Raw genomic sequence first — 22,652 nt, 5'->3', positions numbered from 1 at the left:
TATAAAACCAAATCGACAGCTCATCACAGATGTGGCTATACTGACTCTGTTAGGAATAAAACATGCTGCCCCAAGGTTTGAACAAGTGTTACAGTGGGTAAAAAAATCCAATTATGCTATGTCACCAACTTATTTACCGGTCATCTTTCCTATTCATTTCGCAACACCCAAAAGCTATTTGATTTATAATTCTTATACCATGTCCATGTCTGGGGTGCTTAAAGCATATTTGTAATAATAGTAATCACTGAGTGTACACTTTTCAATACATTATATTTCAAGGAAATGCAAAGTGCTTGCTCATGGTCCTTCTGGAAAACAGACATCAAAATTCCAATTGTTAAAAAACCAATAAATATCTTATAACCTATCAAAGGCACGGGAACTTTCAATATCCCGTCCAAAGATGAACTGACCTCAAAAGAATGTTGGCAGTGTAAATGCAGAAAACAGAAGCAATGTTATGTAATAAAGCATCTTATAAGACGGCAGACTTCAATCTAGACGATAATAGGGGCTATAAAAACGAGAAAAGGAGTCTCAGAACTGAGGAGGAAAAATCGAGGATCTTAAATAACAAGTTGAGAAAAAAATGGAAAATAAAAGAATGAAGGTTTTGATTCTACTGTTGCTGACATTATCTGCTTACTGCTTTGATAAAGATGGTAAGTCATTCAAATTCAGTGATTTCTCAATTAAATGTTACCAAATCTCTGCGTAATAAACATGACATATGATAGGTGATGCACTGCAGACATTTTCTCAATAATTTGTTATAACAAACAACTGGAAGCTTATGTGTTTTTCAACTCCCAATATTTTTAGACAACCAGAAGTTTCGAGCAGGATTATTCACTAACAGTGTGTAACTAAAACACTAACTAAAACCAATGTGCAAATTTAAAACCAAAATAACCATACTGGAATTAAGATTGCAAAGGAGGAATTTTCTGGCTTAGTTAAGTTTGCCTAATTTTAGCAAATTCCTTTTGCAATTCAATTCATTGTTTAGTGAGCAGACCACTTAGTTTGACGCAGTTGTGTTAAGAATATAATGGCCTGTTATTTGCTCTATAAATAGTATAAAATGACTCACTTGACATGAGTAACAGCTAGAGACTTTCAAATGTATCTTGATTGGGCTGGTTGCATTTCTGGCAGAGATATGTGACTTTTATTTCTAGATAACAGTTTGAAATCATATTTTAAGATGGGGTGAGAGAATGCCTGTGGTCAGTTGCATTTCTAGCCAATGACTCTTCAATACTTATGTCACATATTGCAAACAATTACTTGTGTCATATACGAAAATAAACAGCTCCCGAAAGAACAAAAAGAAAATAAAAAAATACAAAAAAAAATAGTAACAGGGGATGTAATCCAAAGAAATAGTAATAAACACTGCCATTTCTGTTGTCAGAATTTTACTTGGCTATCATGGACTCTGTAATCACGAGATTCCAAAAGGAAACCAGAATCTTTTTGAAGTACAAAAACAGAGATGGGAACTACACAGGAACCAGTTTGATTCTATCTTTATGAAACGCTAAAAAGTAACAGAGCTGCTTCAAGCTATATGCATAGTACATGTAAATAGCACCACCATGTGGCAGTAAAATAGAATACAGCATTGTTGAGTAGAAAATGTACTGCTCACGGTGCCTAGAGAGATATCAGCTATGCCTCACTGATGATGCCCAACAAGGCTGAAACGATCGTCTGGGGTTGCTGTATCTCTCGTGCAGAGAGAGCTGGCCTGTATTTTGGATCTGTTCTGCCCATTTGGGTGGAATCAGTCTAAGATGCATGGTCTGGTTTTCTTTGTAATGGCACAAGATGAGCTAAAACCAGCTTGAGAACTGAGCGGGGATCCACCGAAGGGCAGGCTAATTGAGCTGTTGTCCAACCTCAGCACTCACTTGCGACTTGTTTTTTTGCTCTCCTTAAGCTTAAAGGTTAATCCAGACGTAGACCCCTTGCTCACGGTGCCTAGAGAGATATCAGCTATGCCTCACTGATGATGCCCAACAAGGCTGAAACGATCGTCTGGGGTTGCTGTATCTCTCGTGCAGAGAGAGCTGGCCTGTATTTTGGATCTGTTCTGCCCTTTTGGGTGGAATCAGTCTAAGATGCATGGTCTGGTTTTCTTTGTAATGGCACAAGATGAGCTAAAACCAGCTTGAGAACTGAGCGGGAATCCACCGAAGGGCAGGCTAATTGAGCTGTTGTCCGTCCTCAGCACTCACTTGCGACTTGTTTTTTTGCTCTCCTTAGAAAATGTACTGTCTTCACATATAACAGTTTTTCAATATGATGGGAGGTGCATATGCAGAGCCCCATCTCTGTGAGTGATGTTGCTGCAGATAAGCACATTATCTTGTACTTAATACTTGAGAGACTCGCAGGTCTCATATGCGCATTATAATCCCTGGAATGACAGACACGCAGGTCTCAGTTATTTTAGGTAACAAAACAGGGGGAGGACGCGGACGAGGGGGGTATGCTGCGAAACGAGCCACCTCGTTGGCTCCTTTGTAAGGGACGACCTACTGTATGGTGCTGTACTAGGGATTGAGTTTGCTGGCAAAACCGGTTCTCGCTGTGATCAGCAACCATTGTGCCCAAATGTCCATGTATTTTTGTGTCTTGTCTTCTGACTTCATGTGTAGGTCCTCTATAGCCTTCAGGTCCTCCAGCTGAGTGAACCAGACAGCCAGTGTGGGGGTTCTTGACTTTTCCAGAAATGGGGTATGGTCTGTTTGGCTACGTTAAGGATTCTTATTGGGATGTTTTTTTTGTATCCAGTACTCGGTGTCGTTGTGTGATATAAAAGCATTGCGGCAGGTTCAAAGGGGGGTGGCTCGTCTGTGAATTCTCTCAACATCCTGTGGATTTCCTCCAAAACGGCTGGATTTTATTGCACTCCCACCATATATGCAGAGCCGTCCCAACCTCAGTGCCACACCTCCAGCATTGTGTGGGGTGATCTGGGTTCAACATGTCAGGAGTGCAGTACCAGTTAGTGAGCAATTTGTAGGCCGTCTCCTGTTTTAATATAGATGGAACACCTGTAGCATAATTTCAGGTAGCATATTTTCTCCCATTCCCCGTATCCGAACCTATGGTTCAGGGACTACTCCCAATTCCCCATAAATGTTGGTGATTCGAGTGGAATGAGCATTTGCAGCATGGAGTATAAGAAGGGCACGCCATGAGGGAGCGGCTCTGGATCAATGCACGTCTGTTTAAACAGTGAGGGCGTGCATTTCAGTGCTTGTCCATGTGGTCATGTTTTGATTAACTTTGTCAGCTGGTGGTTTTTGAATATTCGTATTAAGGTCAGGGGGGGCTTCCCTTAAGAGGTCGGAGAGGGTTCTCATCCCTGTCTCAGGGTGTATGTGGCGTAGTCTGCGCAGTGTGTCGGGGAAGAAGTCTTTAAATGCGCTATGGTCGAGGCCCGGTGGAAAAGTTGTGTTGTGTGTTAATGGGAGTAGTGGTGGTGGGTAGTAGGTAAGGCCACTCTTTCCCGCTATCCTGTGCCAGACCTGTTGTGTGGAATGGGTAAATAAGGACCCTTCAGGCAACCATGGAATCAGGGCCACTGGTGTGCCTATATCTGCCTCCTCCACTGTTTTCCATAGCTTTTTCACTTTACTTTTAGACCATTCTACAATTCGAAGGAGATGGCATGCGACATAGTAGAGAAAGAAATCTGGAAATGCCAGACCCCCATCTGATCAATGTGAATTTGAATGCAACAAAACCCATAGAAAAACTACTACACAATAGCAAATAGTCAGGGTTATTGATGTGAAATGTTATGCAACAGTAATATTTTAATGAGTTTTTGTGATCCTTTTAAAATCCCATATTTCATGGCTATATTGGCATTTTATGAGCTTTTCGTAAGGATAGTGATCTGGGAACCCTTACGTGATTCATGCTCATTTGCGACAGATCACTAGAAGCAATTATTTCCATTAGAGATTTTGTGGATTGTATATTCAAGTTCAGTCAACCACTAACTGATCTTGAGTAGAGTTGCATTCCACTAGTGCTGATTACCATAGGTTTACATATGCTGTAGATCTCAACTCCCACCAACCTCAGTCTATTGTGGTGCAATAAGAATACACAACATCCGATACTAAAATTGATAAAGCGTTAGTTAATTAGATCAATTAAACCATTGTTATCTTATCGCCTCTGCTCTGTCCCTTGTTCCTATGATGGGTAACATTTAGAAGTCTGAATTCATCTTCCACCTGCTGCTGTTCTGTATAGTAGCCAACTCACCCAAATCAGCCAGCTTGGGATGTCTATTTCTGTTGCCGCATTCAGTTTGCAGTTAAGATGGCTACTTTACATCCCCAGCATCTCTCACTGCCAGAACATCCCTACTTGATTGAAGAAAGATGTATATAAAACGCAGCTCAATTAGCAAGAATAAATATATTGTAAACAGTTAAGGAACAAGCACTAATCACCTCTCTTTGTGTGTCTTACATCTGTGAGAAGACTGAAGCAACTCACAAAAAGAAATCTAAAGATGGTGTATAAGAGGAATAAAAAGATTCCATACATACATAGAAAGCAACAAACAAAAACAAGAACTGCATAATTTAGGGATATGGAAGTCCTTGCCAGATGCCCAGGACATATAGATCCAGGTGCCAGGCAGGCGATTTATTCTTCTTTTAGCCTTCCTAATGACAAGCAGATCCAATTTGGCACTTAATATATATGTGTGGGATAACGAGTGCCAATACCACCATCTTCTTGTCCACAGCAGGCATGGTCTAAGTCATAGTGCCAAAATCCAAGGAAGTCAAGCTTCCATAAGAGGTGTGATTTTGTATGGTCCCGTCTGGATGGATGGATACGTAATTCTAAAATATGTGAGCATTCCATTGGTTATTAATCACAGTGCCACAATTTTACTGAAAAAAATACAGTATTTGAGTAATTTATCTGCTTATTTTTTTCTTTATACTATACATCCAGGTTACACTGTTTGGCGGGTGGTATCCACAAACAACTGAGCTGCAGCAGCTTTCCAAGTCAGGGATTTTACAAGGATTTAAAGCTGGGGTTCAACATGGGGGTTCCTCATGTCCCAACAGGAACAACCGTTAAAGTGGCACTGTCATCCTCTCTGAAAAAAATGTATTTCATTTAGATAGAATCTTTATGAAATACTCATTTTGACTATGGTGAAAGTTCACTGAAATTCCAACCTGGTCAAGAGATATACTCAGACAAAGTGTCAGGAGCTGAAGAGGACACAGTGGAGAAAGATGGTGGTGCCTGTGAGGGACAGGTTCAGATAACTAAATCTCATCTTTACCTGCTCCCCCAGTCAATGCACCCCCAGCGGCGATGTCAACGTCAAGGGGTCTTTGCGAATTCCGCAAAGTTCCCAGACAGTGAAGGTGCTGCTTTAATTTAAAAAGCATACTAGCACCACTGATCTGTCAAAATTGAAATAGTAGCTACATAATAGCATATGACATGTAAAACAGAAAAAAGCAATAGTTGGTGACTTGCAGGAATGGTCCCACAATCTGTTCATGGATACCTGTACAATGGACTTCACATGCTGTATTTGTTTCATTTACAGATGTCAAAACTTGGGTTCAGGATTCCCAGAAGGATCAAATTCAAATTCACAAAGGTTAGTGTGCTCACACACACACACACACACACATATATATATATATATATATATATATATATATGCCTTTATATATAAAGACTAATGATGGGTTGCAGTTGCACTCAGAGGTCTTTCAAAAAACAACAAAGTGTTTAATAAATAATCAAACAAAATTACTCAAGTCTCAAGATCACAGTGTAATACAATAAACCACTATTATAAATATGTATTAGAAAGGTAAAAATATAGGTATATAGGTAAAAAGTGTAAAAAAACATACCAATATAATTATTACATATATAATAGTGGTGTATTGTATTACACTGTGATCTTGAGAAAAGTGTCAGGATCGGGACAGGGATCCAACACGCAGAGTACAAACAGGTACAGGATACGTATACCGGACCTTAGAATGGGCGGACTAACGTACGGAGAATATAGAGAATAGTCAAAGACAAGCCGAGGTCGAGGGAACGAGAAGACAGGTAAGCGAGGAACAAGCCGGGTCAAGGGTAACAGAGATAAACAGAGTAAGTCAAACAAGCCGGGTCAGAACCAAAGGGATAACAGAAATACAAGAGCACTGTGTGACTAGGCAGACTAGAACCACGACAGGGCAATGAGCAAATGGGAGAAGCAAGTTTAAATACCCTGGCTCGGAAGGGTAGACACGCCTCCGACGAGTCCTGATTAGTCTCTGAAGGATTGAGTGACAGGTCATTCCGGGTTGGCGTCATGACGTCGGTTTCCGGACGTCATGCTAGAAAAGGAAGTGAGTCCCTCGCGGCCGGCGTTTACGTGACCGGATGGACCGCGAGGAACAGAGGAAACAGCCCGTCCGGACGGATGGACGTCTAAGTCTCTACCTCTCTCGGAGGTAGAGACTTCAGGTACCCTGACAGTACCCCCCCTCTCAGATACGCCCACCGGGCGGAAGGAACCGGGACGAGATGGGAAGCGGGAGTGAAACGCCCTGCAGAGACGAGGAGCATGAACATCCTCCTGAGGTACCCAACTCCTCTCCTCAGGACCATATCGCTTCCAATCGACCAGATATTGTACTCTCCCCCGGGAGATTCGAGAATTGATAATAGAGTTAACCTCATACTCCTCCTGACCCTCCACCTGAACAGAGCGAGGAGAGGATGATGTGGAGGAAAATCTGTTACAGACTAGTGGTTTCAACAATGAAACATGAAATGAGTTAGGGATGCGTAAGGCAGTTGGAAGAGCTAGACGATACGCAACTGGGTTAATGCGAGTTAGCACCCTGTAAGGTCCAATATAACGAGGAGCGAACTTCATGGAAGGCACTTTTAAACGGATGTTTCTTGTACTCAACCATACTCTATCACCTGGAACAAACACCGGAGCCGCCCTTCTACGTTTATCAGCGTGTTTCTTAACCAGCATAGAATTGTGCAGAAGAATCTGTCGAGTCTGATCCCACAACTTCCTCAAATTGGCAACATGAACATCAACCGACGGCACCCCCTGGGAAGAAGAAGCCGAAGGGAGAATAGATGGATGAAAGCCATAATTCATGAAGAAGGGGCTTGAACGAGTAGAATCACAAACGAGATTGTTGTGTGCAAACTCCGCCCAAGGAATCAAACCAACCCAATCGTCCTGGTGTTCGGAAACAAAACAACGTAAATATTGTTCAATCTTTTGGTTGGTGCGTTCAGCAGCTCCGTTAGACTGAGGATGATAGGCAGAAGAGAAATTCAATTTGATACCCAGTTGAGAGCAGAAGGACCTCCAAAAACGGGAAACAAATTGGGAACCTCTGTCAGATACAATTTGGGAGGGTATCCCATGTAATCGAAAAATCTCCCTTGCGAATATCTCCGCCAATTCGGGAGAAGACGGGAGTTTAGGCAGAGGAACGAAGTGAGCCATCTTGGTGAATCTGTCAACCACGGTGAGGATAACAGTCTGTTTTTTAGAGATAGGTAAATCGACAATAAAGTCCATAGCCAAACAGGACCATGGCTTCTCTGGAACCTCTAAGGGGTGCAGAAATCCACAGGGAAGGGTATGAGGTTGCTTGGTCTTAGTACAAACCTCACATGCACCGATGAAATCTTTAATATCCTTCCGTAAATCAGGCCACCAGAAGTCCTTAGAGATCAAAGCACATGTCTTGCGAATACCAGGATGTCCAGCCACCTTGCTGTTGTGGAAACATTGCAACAGTTACAGTTGTAGAACAGGAGGAACGAAACGTCGACCTTCAGGAGTCTGTTTAGGAGCTAGACGTTGCAGTTTAATGATCTCGGCAAGTAACGGAGAGTGAATCCTGAGATTCGTGTTGACGATAATATTGCATTTCGGAACTATAGAGGAAAGAACCGGTTCAGATATAGTAGAAGGTTCATATTGGCGAGACAAAGCATCGGCTTTGGAGTTCTTAGAACCAGGTCTATAAGTAAGCACATAATTGAAGTGGGTCAGGAATAAGGACCAACGAGCTTGTCTGGCGGACAGTCGCTTAGCTTCCCCAATATAAGACAAGTTCTTGTGATCCTTTAAAATAGTAACAGGATGTAAGGTCCCCTCCAATAAATGTCTCCACTCCTTTAAGGCCATAATGACCGCTAAGAGTTCCCTGTCGCCAATGTCATATCTACTTTCAGGACCAGACAGTTTCTTAGAAAAAAAACCCTAACCTTTGCGACAGAACAGCCCCTACGCCTGTCTCAGAGGCATCGACCTCGAGTAGGAACGGCAGAGTCGTATCAGGATGGACTAGAATTGGAGCAGAAGCAAAAAGATCCTTGAGAGTCTTGAAAGCAGCGAGAGCTTCATTAGACCAAGTCTTAGTGTCAACCCCCTGTCTGGTCATATTGGTAATAGGTGCAATAATAGAAGAGTATCCCTTAATGAAGCGCCTATAATAATTGGAGAAACCAATAAACCTCTGAATAGCCTTGAGTCCCTTAGGCAAAGGCCACTCTAAAATGGACTGGAGTTTGTCAGGGTCCATCTTAAAGCCTTCCCCAGAAATCACGTATCCAAGAAAGTCTATCTGAGACTGGTCAAAGCTACATTTCTCCAATTTACAGTATAAGCCATGTTGCAGGAGTTTGTGTAATACCTTTCTGACCTGTCTGTGGTGGGTCTCAACCTCTCTAGAGTGTATCAGTATGTCATCCAGGTATACAATAACACAATCATGTTGAAATTCCCTAAGAACCTCATTAATCAAATCCTGAAATACTGCAGGTGCGTTACAAAGACCAAAAGGCATGACCGTGTATTCATAATGCCCATAACGGGTATTGAACGCTGTCATCCACTCGTGTCCTTGCTGGATTCTCACCAAGTTATATGCCCCTCTGAGGTCCAACTTGGTGAAAATTTTAGAGCCTTTCAGACGATCAAACAGCTCGGTAATCAAGGGAATCGGATAGGCATTTCTGATGGTTATCTTATTCAAACCTCGGTAATCAATGCAAGGTCTTAGTGAACCATCCTTCTTTTTAACAAAAAAAAAACCAGCCCCGGCAGGAGAAGAAGATCTCCTAATGAATCCCTTGTCTAGATTCTCCCGAATATACTCCTCTAGAACTGAATTCTCCTTAGTGGATAGGGGGTATACATTGCCCCTCAGAGGCATGGTACCAGGTAGTAAGTTAATTTTACAATCAAAGGTCCTGTGTGGAGGTAGAGTGTCAGCATTCTTTTTGTCGAATACTGCTTTTAAGTCTAGGTACAGGGGCGGTATCTGTATCTCTGTAGACTGGGTAGAACTACCTGGTGTGTTAATTACACCCAATGGGGAAACCCTCCGTAAACAATTCTCCTGGCAACCCTGGACCCATGAGAGTATCTCCCCTAACTCCCAATCAATAATAGGGTTATGTCTTTTTAACCATGGGTAACCCAGGACTATGAGAACAGAAGGGGTGAAATAAGCATAAGCGATAAGTTTTCCTCGTGTAAGATACCAACAGTTAAGCTAACTGGGATGGTCTCACGAGAGATAACAGGCTCAAGTAAAGGTCTACCATCTATGGCCTCAACGGCCAAGGGTGTATCCCTTAACTGGGATGGGATAGTGTGTTTAGTAGCAAAGGCTTGATCGATAAAATTCTCAGCAGCACCGGAATCTATCAAAGCCATGGTCCTTAGTACTCCCCTTTCCCAAGTTAAAGAAACTGGTAGCAGAAGCCTGTGATCTTCCAAGGCCTGTCCTCTAGAGAAACTTAGGTGCGAGCGTTTCCCGAACGATTAGGACAATTCAGGCGTAGGTGACCTCTGACTCCACAATACATGCATAATCCCTCCCTTCTCCTGTACTGCCTCTCCTCCTCTGAGAGGCGAGTATTGCCTATCTGCATAGGTTCAGGACATAGTGAGGTAGTGGAATCAGGACTTTGAAATGCGAGAGCTAAATTAAATGAAGGTCTAAGGTTCCTCTCTCGAGTGTTCTGTCTCTCTCTTAAACGCTCATCAATACGAGAAATGAATGAAATTAAATCCTCCAAATTTTCAGGAAGCTCTCTAGTAGCAACCTCGTCGAGGATTACATCTGATAGCCCACTCAAAAATACATCTATATATGCCTGCTCGTTCCACTTAACTTCTGCCGCCAAAGACCTGAACTCTAGTGCATAATCCACAAGAGTTCGGTTCTCTTGTCTCAGGCGCAACAGTAATCTGGCTGCATTGACCTTTCTACCAGGAGGGTCAAAAGTTCTTCTAAAGGCAGCTACAAAGGCATTATAATTATATACCAAAGGGTTATCATTCTCCCATAATGGGTTGGCCCATCTCAGAGCTTTCTCAATGAGTAAGGTGATAATAAATCCAACCTTCGCCCTATCTGTAGGATAGGAGCGAGGTTGTAATTCAAAGTGGATACTGATCTGGTTAAGGAAACCACGACACTTCTCAGGTGAGCCACCATAACGTACTGGTGGTGTAATACGGGAAGAGGCACCTACAGTGGCTACCTCTAGGCCTGAGCTCACAGGAGAAATAGAAGTAGTACGCGTCTCCTCTGGCGGGTTATTAGCACGAGACAATAACGCCTGTAGTGCTAGCGCCATCTGATCCATTCTGTGCTCCATGGCTTCGAACCTAGGATCAGAAGGACCAAGCTGACTGTTTGTACTTGCAGGATCCATTGGCCCTGTCGTAATGTCAGGATCGGGACAGGGATCCAACACACAGAGTACAAACAGGTACAGGATACGTATACCGGACCTTAGAATGGCCGGACTAACGTACGGAGAATATAGAGAATAGTCAAAGACAAGCCGAGGTCGAGGGAACGAGAAGACAGGTAAGCGAGGAACAAGCCGGGTCAAGGGTAACAGAGATAAACAGAGTAAGTCAAACAAGCCGGGTCAGAACCAAAGGGATAACAGAAATACAAGAGCACTGTGTGACTAGGCAGACTAGAACCACGACAGGGCAATGAGCAAATGGGAGAAGCAAGTTTAAATACCCTGGCTCGGAAGGGTAGACACGCCTCCGACGAGTCCTGATTAGTCTCTGAAGGATTGAGTGACAGGTCGTTCCGGGTTGGCGTCATGACGTCGGTTTCCGGACGTCATGCTAGAAAAGGAAGTGAGTCCCTCGCGGCCGGCGTTTACGTGACCGGATGGACCGCGAGGAACAGAGGAAACAGCCCGTCCGGACGGATGGACGTCTAAGTCTCTACCTCTCTCGGAGGTAGAGACTTCAGGTACCCTGACAAAAAGTCCGAATGGGACGAAATGTTGATCAGACACTTATGTAATATTTTTTGTTGATTTAGTAAACACTTTCTTGTTTTTTGGAAGACGTCTGAGTACAACCCTTCATTAGCCTTTATATATTCAACACAGGTTTTTGACAACTAGGTAGTATTCATTCATATTTTTCATTAAGGGTGAGTGCCAAGTGACTTGGGATAAATATATTAAGCCAACCAATCAAAGCACTCTGATTCAAATTGTATGGTGTGGGAAGGCTTGAAAAGTCTCCGTGGAGCCCTTGGTGGGTGAAATTTTTAAATTTTTAAATTTTATTTTATTAATACGACAGGCTTTATGAAGTTTTATTTGGCCTTTTTGGGGGCTATAAAAAGAAGATTTTAGAAAAAAAGAAGACATCTAATGGTATGCATATTATTTTTACATTTTCAGGTATTTCGTTTATTGCTCCTCCTTCACTATTGTTATGGTAAGGAGGGTAGGTAGGTTTAAATTTTATTAAGGGATGGTGAGGGGCTTGGGGACCCCTAGTCAGTCCACCAGTGACTTGGGGATCCCTAGTCAATTGGGGATTATGTTAGCAATTAGCCCCCACCTTTAGCCAATGGGTGGTGGTTAAGGGGGACAGTTGGTCCCCTCCATGTGCCTTAGGACACTGTGTCCCCTCTGTTAATTATTTTAAGAGATACCCCACCAGTGGCTGCTCACTGTTAAGTAGACATGCCCTTAGTTGCGTCATAGCGAGTAGGGGCAGAATGGAGGTTTTAATTATTGATCCCCATAGAGTGAGGGGAGGCATGGGGGTTAGGAAGTGGCGGGCAGAACAGCTCTCTGCCTCTTCTATTTTTACATATTACAAAAATGAATTTGGCCATGGTAGTGCTGCTTTAAGTTAACAGGGACCTAAAGAATAATGTCCAATAGAGTATTATACATAGAAAAACCACATGTTAAAAACAAAGGGTTGGATTAACCCTTAAAGTCATTCAGAGTGCAAGCCATCATCACTTCTTCATGATCCTAAGAACTGTGAAGATTTGAAAAGGGACTTGCATAATTTGGGCCACTATAGACAAGCTTGAAAAAAAAGACAAAGAATGTTACTAGTTGAACTATTTTGTATTAGTATTTGCAATTTTCCTGTCAGTATTCCCAGTGATGGTAAATAAAATACAAAGCCTTTACACTTGATGTAATTTGTTTATTTATTCATCCCCACGATAGATATCAAGATACCACGAAGAGTTGCCCATGCTGTGATAAGAAGACAGAAACGATCCTATGATTACTATGAAAGGTCATATAATCAAATACGCTATTACTACTGTTTAGTACTAATGTTGACCTGCCATGAATTGTGCAGATGTCAAAGTTTATTCAGTTAAAAGGATAGTCTATGCACCATACCCAATCTTGTTAAGCTTACAATAAAAAATGTCTATAGGTGGTAACCCACAATTTTTTTCAAACTGTTTAGGAAGAATGGTTCTTAGCACCTAGAAGCCAACCAAAGCTGCACTGATCATGTAAACTTATACTTCCAGAAAAATTCTGATAATGCATAAGTCTAAATTCTACATGGACGATGTAGCTGATGAGGGGGAGAAATCTGGGTCCCATTCAGAAACCAAAGTTTTTGCAAACCAATCCAAAACAGTTTTAAAAAAACATGTCGAGCAGAGCCAACAGATTATATGCACCATAACAACTACTAGGGCAGAACATCCATAGTCGCAAAGTTCGCAAGTGTCCCAGACGGACCTAATGGGTATCCAGTTGTTTTCCTGCTGGGTCACTCTTTCCAGGGTATGGCCAATGAAGTGCAGGGAAACCGCGAGGAAGCAGATTGCCCATTGCATTTGGCAACCTGTTGCTTTAGTTCTGTCATCTTGCATCTGCTGCACTGTAACACCCTCCAGTGTGGCATCACTGTCGCTCATTTTATTTATATATATATACACATACACACATATACTTTGTGACACAATCATTAAAGGGCTGGAATACATTTTTTTCAATTTTTGTTTTATATTTATAGTCTCACAGGTGTTGGACCACTGCCAATTGGCTGCTACCTGGTTCAGTCTCCTGTTCCAGCTTCCAGCCCTCCCAGTTGTCCTAAGCATGTAGCCCATGGGCCAGCAAAGCTAAGGGAGTGGGCCTTGACAGAGCTAGGAGACAGGCATAGAGAGGGGTGGTTGCTTAAGGATTAAGCTAGTCGTGGAGGGCTTTCACTGGAGTCATATAAGAGGAGCAGACATTTTAGCTTAGGGGCTATTTTAATTATCCATACTTACCAGTTGTTGCCCCACCCACCCTCCCTGCAGTGTTTTGGGTTGAGGTGTTTTTTTTCCCCGTTTGGTCACGGCGGCGGGGGCTGGATAATAAATCGGGGGTAGGTAGGATTGGTAGCTGGTATGTTTGAAGCACGGTTACAATATTCACATGGTTGAATTTGTTATTTGGTTGGTTGAGGCCCATTGGTGGCTTTTCAACCTGGGGTGTAGGGGTATCTCGGTATACCCCTATAATGTCACAATCATTTGAATATGATGCCTGTTGTGGCTCTGCTTTATGTTATGCTATTTATATATTGTTATATGGTTATTTATGTTATTATGTTATGTGTCATTGCCAAGGGGTATAGTAGTGGTAACTTTTGGGATAACTATGTTTACATGATATAAATATTGTGTTAGTTTGGCAATGACCCATTTTGTGTGATTTAAATATTTCATATATATATATTATTATTATTAAAGCTGTGATATTTAATTCCACTTTAACTTTGGTGTCGGTGTCCCTTTTTTGGGGAGGGATGTAGGGTATAACGTTAATTGACAAATGTCACAAAGATGACTATGCGCATGTCAAGCCCCCCACACTGTCTGTGCCCTTATTTATGTGTGGTGTGAAGCAGTCATGTGCAGAAACCTGCCGGACCATGACAGATCCACATTCAATCATACTCCGCAAACTCCACACATACACTCAGTCAACTCCACACTAGTTTACTCCACACATCTATCTCAAGTGTATTGCTCAGGGGGGAGAAAGGTAGGGCATTAAGGAGAGGCGGGCGAGGGGGGCTTTCTTTAATTCTGTGATACTTATAGTTCACTTCACCAGCATAGCTTTAAGGGTTATTTACTTTAGGGTTATTCACTGAAGTCTGAATTTCATCTTAGTACAACTGACTGATTCTCCATAGAAGAAGTGAACAGTGCCCAGTAGACCACAAGTAAGAAGTCAAACCATTACCCAAAATGTTAGCTACTTACATTAGGGGAACGCCAGGGATCTTCATTCTCTGTTAAACTGCATGAAAATGTTTTAACACTGAATGAGAAGACAGCAGCAGGAGAGTTCAGGGACTATAAATAATTCAATGAACTAAAATGGTTATAGTGCCTACAGTGTTCCTTGAAAAGGAATATGGGCTCAGGCACAATTACTTTTTGCCTTGATCTATCAGCAAATGGATTGTGATTCTGATTAGTTATTTTTATTTTGTTTTATGGCAGGTGGTATCCAAGAGTGAAAAGTCCACTAGAGTTGAAGATGGAGCAATGTGAAAATTATTGGCCTTGTGACCATATGTCCGAATTGGTTGGCTTCTATCAGGCCTATCAGCAATATTTTGGCCCTGTCTGAGAGAAGCATTTCAAAAGAATGGATTGACAGTGTGAATGCTCTGACACTACCCCCTATCCCAATCTTCTACATATTACCGTGCTTCATATGAAACAATCACAATATATCTACAAGCATTTTATATACACCAAACAGCAGCATTGAAATGTTTAAAAATAATTTATTTAGTATACCACAACAGCTTGTATGGTATATCACATGCGTACATTGAGAATCTAATGGAGTCAAGTTTTATATCACTATATTAATGTTCAAGCTGGCAAAATGTAAAGACAGTGGGACTGTAATGCTCAAATTTGATTGTGCCCCTGACTTGGTGGGTTCTGCCCACTTACAGCCATGTAATAAACCTCTGTTTCAATTAGATATTATGCACTAATTAGTAACATAAAACCAAAGATACATGTACAACAACCACTTTAGGGCATCTAAGATCTGATGATCAAATGTAATTCCTAAAGTTAATGTAAAAAATCCTCTTACCACAGTTTATGCATTTCTTTTTTTTTTTTATTCTTTATTTAGGTCGTGCGTGAGGTAACAGACAGATTCGCACAGCCATAACAGCTGGTGCCATCAGAACAATAGACATTTGTTAACATTGGTATGGCTTGTAATACATTGCACATTTTGTGGGTTTTTTTGAGTGGTAGAGGATTAAACCAGTAGCTGGAAGTAAATGCTCAGATTAGCTATAGTAAACTGTCATCCATAGTAAATACCTAGGTAAGCTGATGTTAAGTAAGACATAGAGTAAGCCCTTGTGTGGTTGTGGCATAGTTTATACAGTGGTACAATTAATGTGCATTGTGCTATTTAGTATTACACCTGGCTATGGCGGTATGCGTCGTGGGGGCCATTATAAAATTAAGTCAGGTGGGGGGGAGAAATTATTATGGTTGATGGACCATCGGGTCACTGGTGTACATAAGGCACATTTTGCATAACCAGTTATACTAACATCTAGAACTACAGAACATTTTGTCGTAACCGAGCTGAAACATTAAGATTTAAACATATTTTGAGCATAAATTTCAGTGAGGTCAGCGCAATAATAAATCTATGAGCTATGCCATGAATGTAGTTAATAAATGGTAGTGCTAGTAGCTAATATACATGTGATAAACATGTTGTAGCGTTTAGTTGCGTGTTTGAGTAATACGATATAAGTGTTAGTAATGCCAGCGAGAAATTAAAATAATATAATGTAATGTAGCCTTGAGCCTCAACCGAGCAAGCAACGATGGGTATTCCAGTTGTGGTTCACACATTTTTTAACAGCATAGAAAGCATAGTGCCAGAGTTGCCTCACCGGCTGCATGCATAAGTTAGCAAGCTAGTAAATTAGATCAGCTATACATCTGTCAGGATACTTATACTGACTCTGCGCTTTGCTGCCTGATAGCAGGCTTGGAAGATGAAAATGAAAGCAAAAACGAAAATCATAGTTAAAATAGGTTAGTTGGGAGAGACAGTGAGAGGTACAATGAAATTTGCTTAAAAACTTCTGCATTTTTGGGCTAAACTAGCACTAACTGATATATAAAAAATAGGAACTAACTCAGGTGCAGGCATAAATTGAGTGCACACATTGTGTTTGGCCTTGTGCGCAGCGTCCATTGTAAGGGACACGAAGTTCTAGCTGTGTGGTCTAACCGATCCCCATCATCAGTAGAGCTGGTGCCCGGAGTAGCAGACGGTGGGGGTCTCCCCAGTTAGTGCCCTTCCAATTCCCAGCTGGGATGTAGTCGGAGAGTTCAGTATCATAAGTCCCCTGTCTTGTGACCAGCATGTCGTGGGCTTGTTGTCCCCGGTGGGGATTGTGAAGGTTGTGGTCGCTGGGATCCTCTGCCGGGGAAGATTGGTGAGTGTGGGGATGTCCCCCATCGAGCCACAGCACATTTAGGTAGTGGTACTGGGTAGAGTCGTGTCTGGAAGTCTGAGGGCCTCCGCTGAGATGTCTTCGCGCAGGAGAAGTAGTGGTTACCTTGAGTGGAGGGGGGCTTTGTGTGGGTAGACCTGGGGTTGGTTGTTTTTTGGTTAGGTGACTCACCGCTGGTCTGTTGCTGACCCGCTGAGACCTGAGTCGTGTCTCCCGCCTCCTCCTCCCAGCCTTCCATGCTGCAACTTGGCCCCGTCGTGGAGCCGCGGGCTGTGGCTTGATGACCTGTGGGGTTGTTGGTGATTGCACCTCTGCTGGAGTGCTCCTGTGGACCGATAGCTTGGCCCAAAAGTTAGCAAGCAGGCGGTCCAGCCGTTCAGAGAGTGGTGGCAGTGGGGATCTGCGATCTCGCTGGCACGTGGCATCCGCCATGATAAGCAGTGCTGGATCGGCAGTGCAGGTAAGCCAAGGGTGGTGCCGTGCTCCTGTGTTGTGGGCTGTTTGCCGGGATATCCCTCTCCGGCGGGGGGGGGGGGGGGAGAGAGTGTGCCGGGGAGACCTCCACGTTAGTAGGCTGCAGTCAGCAGAGGGATCGGCCGCTACCCCCGTGCCGTCTGAGTAGGCCGCTTGTAGGCCTCAGGTCAATCCCCGGGATGTCTCGCTGTTTTTGGCCGCAGTCTTGCTTTTGCACTGCCTCTGTGATGAGCCCTCTTCTCTGAGGTTGAAAAACAGGCAGTTTTAGGGCTTAATGTGGTTATTTATGCTTAATTCAGGCTTTTTTAGTGTGGAGCCCATCTGATGTGCGGCCGTTCAGCTCCGCCAGTTTATGCATTTCTAATGTGTCTATACCCAGAAAATTAAGTATCTTTAAAAAAAATGTCCTAAATTTTTTACATTTAGAATTTTTTATTTTCAAACAAAACGAATAAAAAAAGAGGGGAAAGGTCAACATGACCAGTACAGTATTTCATTTGACATTACATAATGCACGTTACATTGTTGGAAACATAATATCAAACATTCCAGTATGCATTTGTCCTTCCCTGTGCATATCCTATCCTGACCCTGTGGTCCTATTATTTAAACTCTTGCTTGGGTTTTGGCCTGGGTTGTTTCAGTGATATGTGCGGTGCACTCTGGAGCTATGGGTGCGTTGGTGTAGTATGTTTGCCTGTACTGGTCTTCTGGGTCTAGTGACGCAACAAGGGAAGCCATGGTTTCCACATTTGTACTGTCTTATTTGTTTTTATGTATGAGTCCGAGGCGAGAACCTTGTATCTATAATATTGGTAGATTTTGCTCACTAACTCTTTTCGGGAGGGGCAATTTGACTTTTTCCAGTTCTGGACTAGTAGGTGTCTCGCCGCTAAAATAATGAGGGAAGCTATTTGTTTTGTTTCCTTTTTCCATTGGGATGGGAATAGGAGTAAGAACGTTAGAGATGGTGTAACAGGCGCTGAGTGGTTTAGTATTTTGTTCAAAAGTTGTAGAACGTGTGACCATAGAGGTCTAATCTCCTCACATTCCCACCAGTGTGTCATATTGCCCTCTTTTGATTTACATCTGTAACAAACGGAATTCACAGTAGGATAAATCTGATGGAGCCTTTGTGGAGTGAGGTACCATCTGTATATTACCTTTTTGTGGGCCTCCACGTGGGAGAAGCATGATGTAATGCCCCTAAGGGCGTTTAGCGCCTGAAGCCATTGCTCATCAGTAAGTTTGGGTAAGCCTTCTTTTTCCCACTGTGTTACTGTCAGGGTGGCGGTCTGATGCCCGGGACCCAGACACAGTGTCCCGGCGACGGCGCATGGACCGGGACCCAATATGCCTGATGTTAAGTGGGAGTCTTCAGCGTGGAGGTGGATTGGCAGGGTCTGGTGCAGGGTAACCGCACGCCCCCTGGTGTTGAGCACCAGCGTTTGTGCAGCCACATACTAAGACCCTGAATCAGCTTAAGCGGATACCAGGAACTAGGAGCAAGGAAATTAGCAGACCTTCCAGGAGCTGAATAGGGAGGCTCTGCAGCAAGATTGTATCCAGTACTAGAAACAAGGCAAGACTAGAGATAGGCACCAAACAAGAAAACAAGACAGAACTAGTAGAACCCAGAACCAGAGAAGGATAGTAAGCTAAACCCAGAACATATACACAAGACATGAGGAGAAATAACTAAGTACTACATATGAAAATCATGGGGATTTAGTCACACTATATGATCATACATTGCATAAGCCTGCCAACAACACCAATGTACCCCATATCTGGCAGGTCCTACACTGCCTAATGTATGCTAAAACAACCAAAAGACATATATAGCACTTACCTGCAAGAAAGGGCAGAAGCGGGGCGGAGTTTGCCGCCGAGCCGAGCGGACGCACCTGCCACGAGCTCCGAACCGGCAGGCAGAATCCGGGGGTTACAACGCAGGCTACCAAGCCCACACTCACCAGAGGGTGCATCACTCACGTCGGGGGTGCCCCGCTGAGCAAATCAACACCACCCTGGTGTCTGCAGACCCCGGGAACGCAGAGATCTCAATGCGGCCTACTGGGGCTGAGGCAGGGGGGAGACGGCCGCTCCCCTCTCGGCCAGAGCCCACAAGCGATCTTACCTCAGAGTACCCCCCCCCCCTCTGGACCGGTGGGGGACATCCCGGTCCCCTCTGGACGCATGGACCAGCATGGAACATGAGCATACCAGCCACGAGAAATGAAGGGGCAACAGACCCACGAGTTGCAGCCAATATGGCCGCCCGACCTAAGAGGAGAAAGCGGAGCACATGCCCAGAGGTGCACACATCCCCAATAGAGATATTTGACAGGACCTGCGCTGGCCTCAGGGCAGCACTGCAAAGTCGAGGGGTGACTCTCCGCCAAGCGGATCTAATGGTGGCCTCCTGGATACGACCAGCAGCGCGACGCAGGTACTACAAGCAGGCACACCGAGCATCCAAGATGGCCGTCAGGAACCATAGACACCGGAGGGCCTCGCGGCAGGACTCGGCACCAGGCCTCTCGGGCTCACGCATCCATCTGCAGACAAGCAATACCAAGACCACAAACCCAGCGACGCACACAAATAAAGCGCCTGACCTTAAGCCCGGCTATCAGTGCAGCACCAGGCGCCTCTTCCCAACAGCGGCCACAACACAAGCGACTGTGAGACAGCACACCAAAAAGAGACGCACTAAAGCGGACTCCCGAAACGGAGATACAGGGATGGCCTCCAGGTCGGGCATCGGCTGAGGCAATATGGACAGATACGTGGTGAGGCTCACGGCCCAAGACCCTGCACACAATGCAGAGACTCTCTCCTCCCAAAGCTCACCGCATGTCAGACTCATTACACCTGTTTACTTACACTTAGCACTACTCTGCCCCATTTTGATTTTGATTTTCATTTGTTTGTTGTTTATTGCGCAAAATAGGCATGTACCATCAATGCTGGTTTGCATTACATCACATAATGCTGCTTCCTCTAGCTTTTCATAGCACACTAAATGCAAACCGCATATTTATAAACGTAAGCACAACTAATATAATTATAAGTGACGCTACCCTAGCAGGTTATAACATATAAGCGAATTGTCTAACTTCCACAGGTACATATGTACTAGCTAACGGTTGTCACTAGCGTTGTATTACACTACCTGTACTATCTATGTTGATTCTCACATAATTCACACATGAACCAAGCCTGTTTGTATAATATATTTACATTTCGACTGTTGCTTTAACGTTACATTAATTAAGCATGATAAAACAAAAAAAATTGTGCCAGTTAATCGTATACCCCGCATGTTAAGCGTGGGAAATCCCTGAGGATTGCTTTTGGGGCACCTCAAGCTTACCTGTCTTATTTTCGTGCACTACAAAAATAAAGAATTAAAAAAAAAAAAAAAAAGAAAGGGCAGAAGCATTAAGGAGCTGCCTGCAGGAACACTGAAACAGAGTGAATGATGGAAAACAAACGGGTGTGGCAACATAAAACAAACATTTAAATGAAACCTGGAGACTGGGAATCCCAGGGATGGATTACAGGAATGAACCCAGAAATCCCAGCATAAAGAAAACCAGACATAGAATAGAAAACCAAAAACCAAGAAAAACTAAACAAGAATTGTAACAAGAGTACTGGATACTAGAAGCCAAGGCCAGACATCTCCACAGAACAGAGCAGGACGTGACAGTTACGTAGTTGAAAGAGTGAGGTGGTGTTCTGTCTGTTATTGTTTTGTAACATATAGATATTGATTTGGGTTTAAGCGGTGCAGAGTTGCATCTAGAGAGGACAGCTATTGCGTTGATCTTAACTTGTGGCGTAGTCTGGAGTCTTAGCGTCACCTTAGTATGTACAATGCTTTTCAATTGTAGGTATTGGAAAATTAGAGAATTAGGTAGGTTGTATTGTGTCTGTAGATCTGGGAATGCCCTGATTTTGTTGTGCTGGCTTAGATCTTTGATGTGTTTAATACCATATGCGGACCAAGCTTTTAATGATAACCATGGGGTCAACCTCTCTAGTGCTTTAATTGGGGCGTATGTGCAAAATTTCCCTTTTTTAACATTGGTTAATACTCTATCCCAAAATGTCAATGTTAAAGTAGTGGTGGGGTATAGTGCTAACTTTGGCAGTCTGTATATTTTCGGAGACCACATTATCTGAAGCATGGAGTGTGGGTGTACTTTGTCATACTCCATGTCCACCCACTGGAAAGTGTATCTGGGGACGTGAAGTTGAATAGCAGAATCAAGGATGGCAGCCTCGTAGTAGGCGATTATTTTTGGTACACCTAGGCCTCCCGATTGTGGTGTCAGTTGGAGTAAGGAGATAGGTAATCTTGGTTTTGTTTTATTTCAGATGAATCTGGTTAGGGTGGATTGGAGAGTTTTAAGGATATGCAGTTGAACATGTAGCGGCAGCATTCGGAAGATGTATAGGATTTTAGGTAATAGTACCATTTTGATAGTGTGGATTCGGCCCAGCCAGGATAGGTGGACACGTTTCCAAGTCTGAAAGTGGGAAGTACATATGCGATGCAGTGGGTCGTAGTTTAGGGATACAGTTTTTTGGGCATGTAGAGCTAGTTTCACTCCTAAATATGTAATGTGTGTCTGTCTCCAGTCGAATAGCAAGGTCTGACGTAGTCTGTCAATTTGTGGGTAAATGTAGTGGTAGGGCTTTATTAAGCTTGTAATATGTTATCTTCCCATATTCCTGCAACAGCTCCATGATTCGAGACAAGGATATCTCTGGGTTGCTGACGGTTATTAGCATATCATCAGCAAACATTGCTAATCGATAGTTGGTATTGTTTATGTGTATGCCTGAAACAAGCGTGTTTTGTCTGACCTTGTGAGCTAGGGGTTCTAAAGCGAGGATGAAAAGGAGCGGAGATAATGGGCATCCCTGTCTCGTTCCATTGGTGAGGCCGAAGGGTGACGAGATAAATCCCGATTGATTCACTTGGGCGGTGGGGTGTTTATAGAGTGTCATTATCCCTCGAATCATCTCTTGTGGGAATCCATATTTGTGTAGGACCGATAACATATATGTCCAGTTAAGCCTGTCAAAGGCTTTTTCGGCATCTAGGGCCAAAATAATTTATGTCCTACATTTTTAATGTAAATAATTGTTGAGGGTAAAAAATTTTAAAATTATTTCCCTTGTGACCATTTGCCTGAATTGATTGTCTTCTATCAAGCCTATCAGCAATACACTGTCTGAGAAAAGCATTTCAAAATAATGG

The 22,652-nt window shown here is 43.3% G+C and overlaps 1 protein-coding gene across 2 annotated transcripts; it reads left to right on the top strand.

Annotated features, from left to right (window-relative positions):
* The first annotated feature begins 499 nt into the window (after positions 1–499).
* Positions 500–15,134, top strand: LOC134568816 (osteocalcin-like). Of its 2 annotated transcripts, XM_063427490.1 has the most exons (4): positions 500–665; positions 5,621–5,674; positions 12,589–12,661; positions 14,889–15,134. In XM_063427490.1, the coding sequence occupies exons 1-4, from the start codon at positions 593–595 to the stop codon at positions 15,016–15,018; spliced, it is 330 nt and encodes a 109-aa protein (XP_063283560.1). In that variant the 5' UTR covers positions 500–592; the 3' UTR covers positions 15,019–15,134. The 2 variants fall into 2 exon arrangements, with proteins under 2 accessions (XP_063283560.1, XP_063283561.1); XM_063427491.1 differs by lacking the exon at positions 5,621–5,674.
* The last annotated feature ends 7,518 nt before the right edge of the window (positions 15,135–22,652 follow it).

This window comes from Pelobates fuscus, chromosome 7, assembly GCF_036172605.1.
Source record: "Pelobates fuscus isolate aPelFus1 chromosome 7, aPelFus1.pri, whole genome shotgun sequence".
Classification (NCBI taxonomy): Eukaryota; Metazoa; Chordata; class Amphibia; order Anura; family Pelobatidae; genus Pelobates; species Pelobates fuscus.
This window is presented reverse-complemented; position numbering and strand designations above follow the sequence as displayed.

What these genes read in the sequence shown, in the direction of transcription:
- LOC134568816 (XM_063427490.1), top strand. Translation starts at nt 593, where the DNA reads ATGGAAAATAAAAGAATGAAGGTTTTGATTCTACTGTTGCTGACATTA. An exon ending in TTACTGCTTTGATAAAGATG is followed by an intron (nt 666 to 5,620) that starts GTAAGTCATTCA and finishes TTTCATTTACAG; the next exon opens with ATGTCAAAACTTGGGTTCAG. An exon ending in TCCTATGATTACTATGAAAG is followed by an intron (nt 12,662 to 14,888) that starts GTCATATAATCA and finishes GTTTTATGGCAG; the next exon opens with GTGGTATCCAAGAGTGAAAA.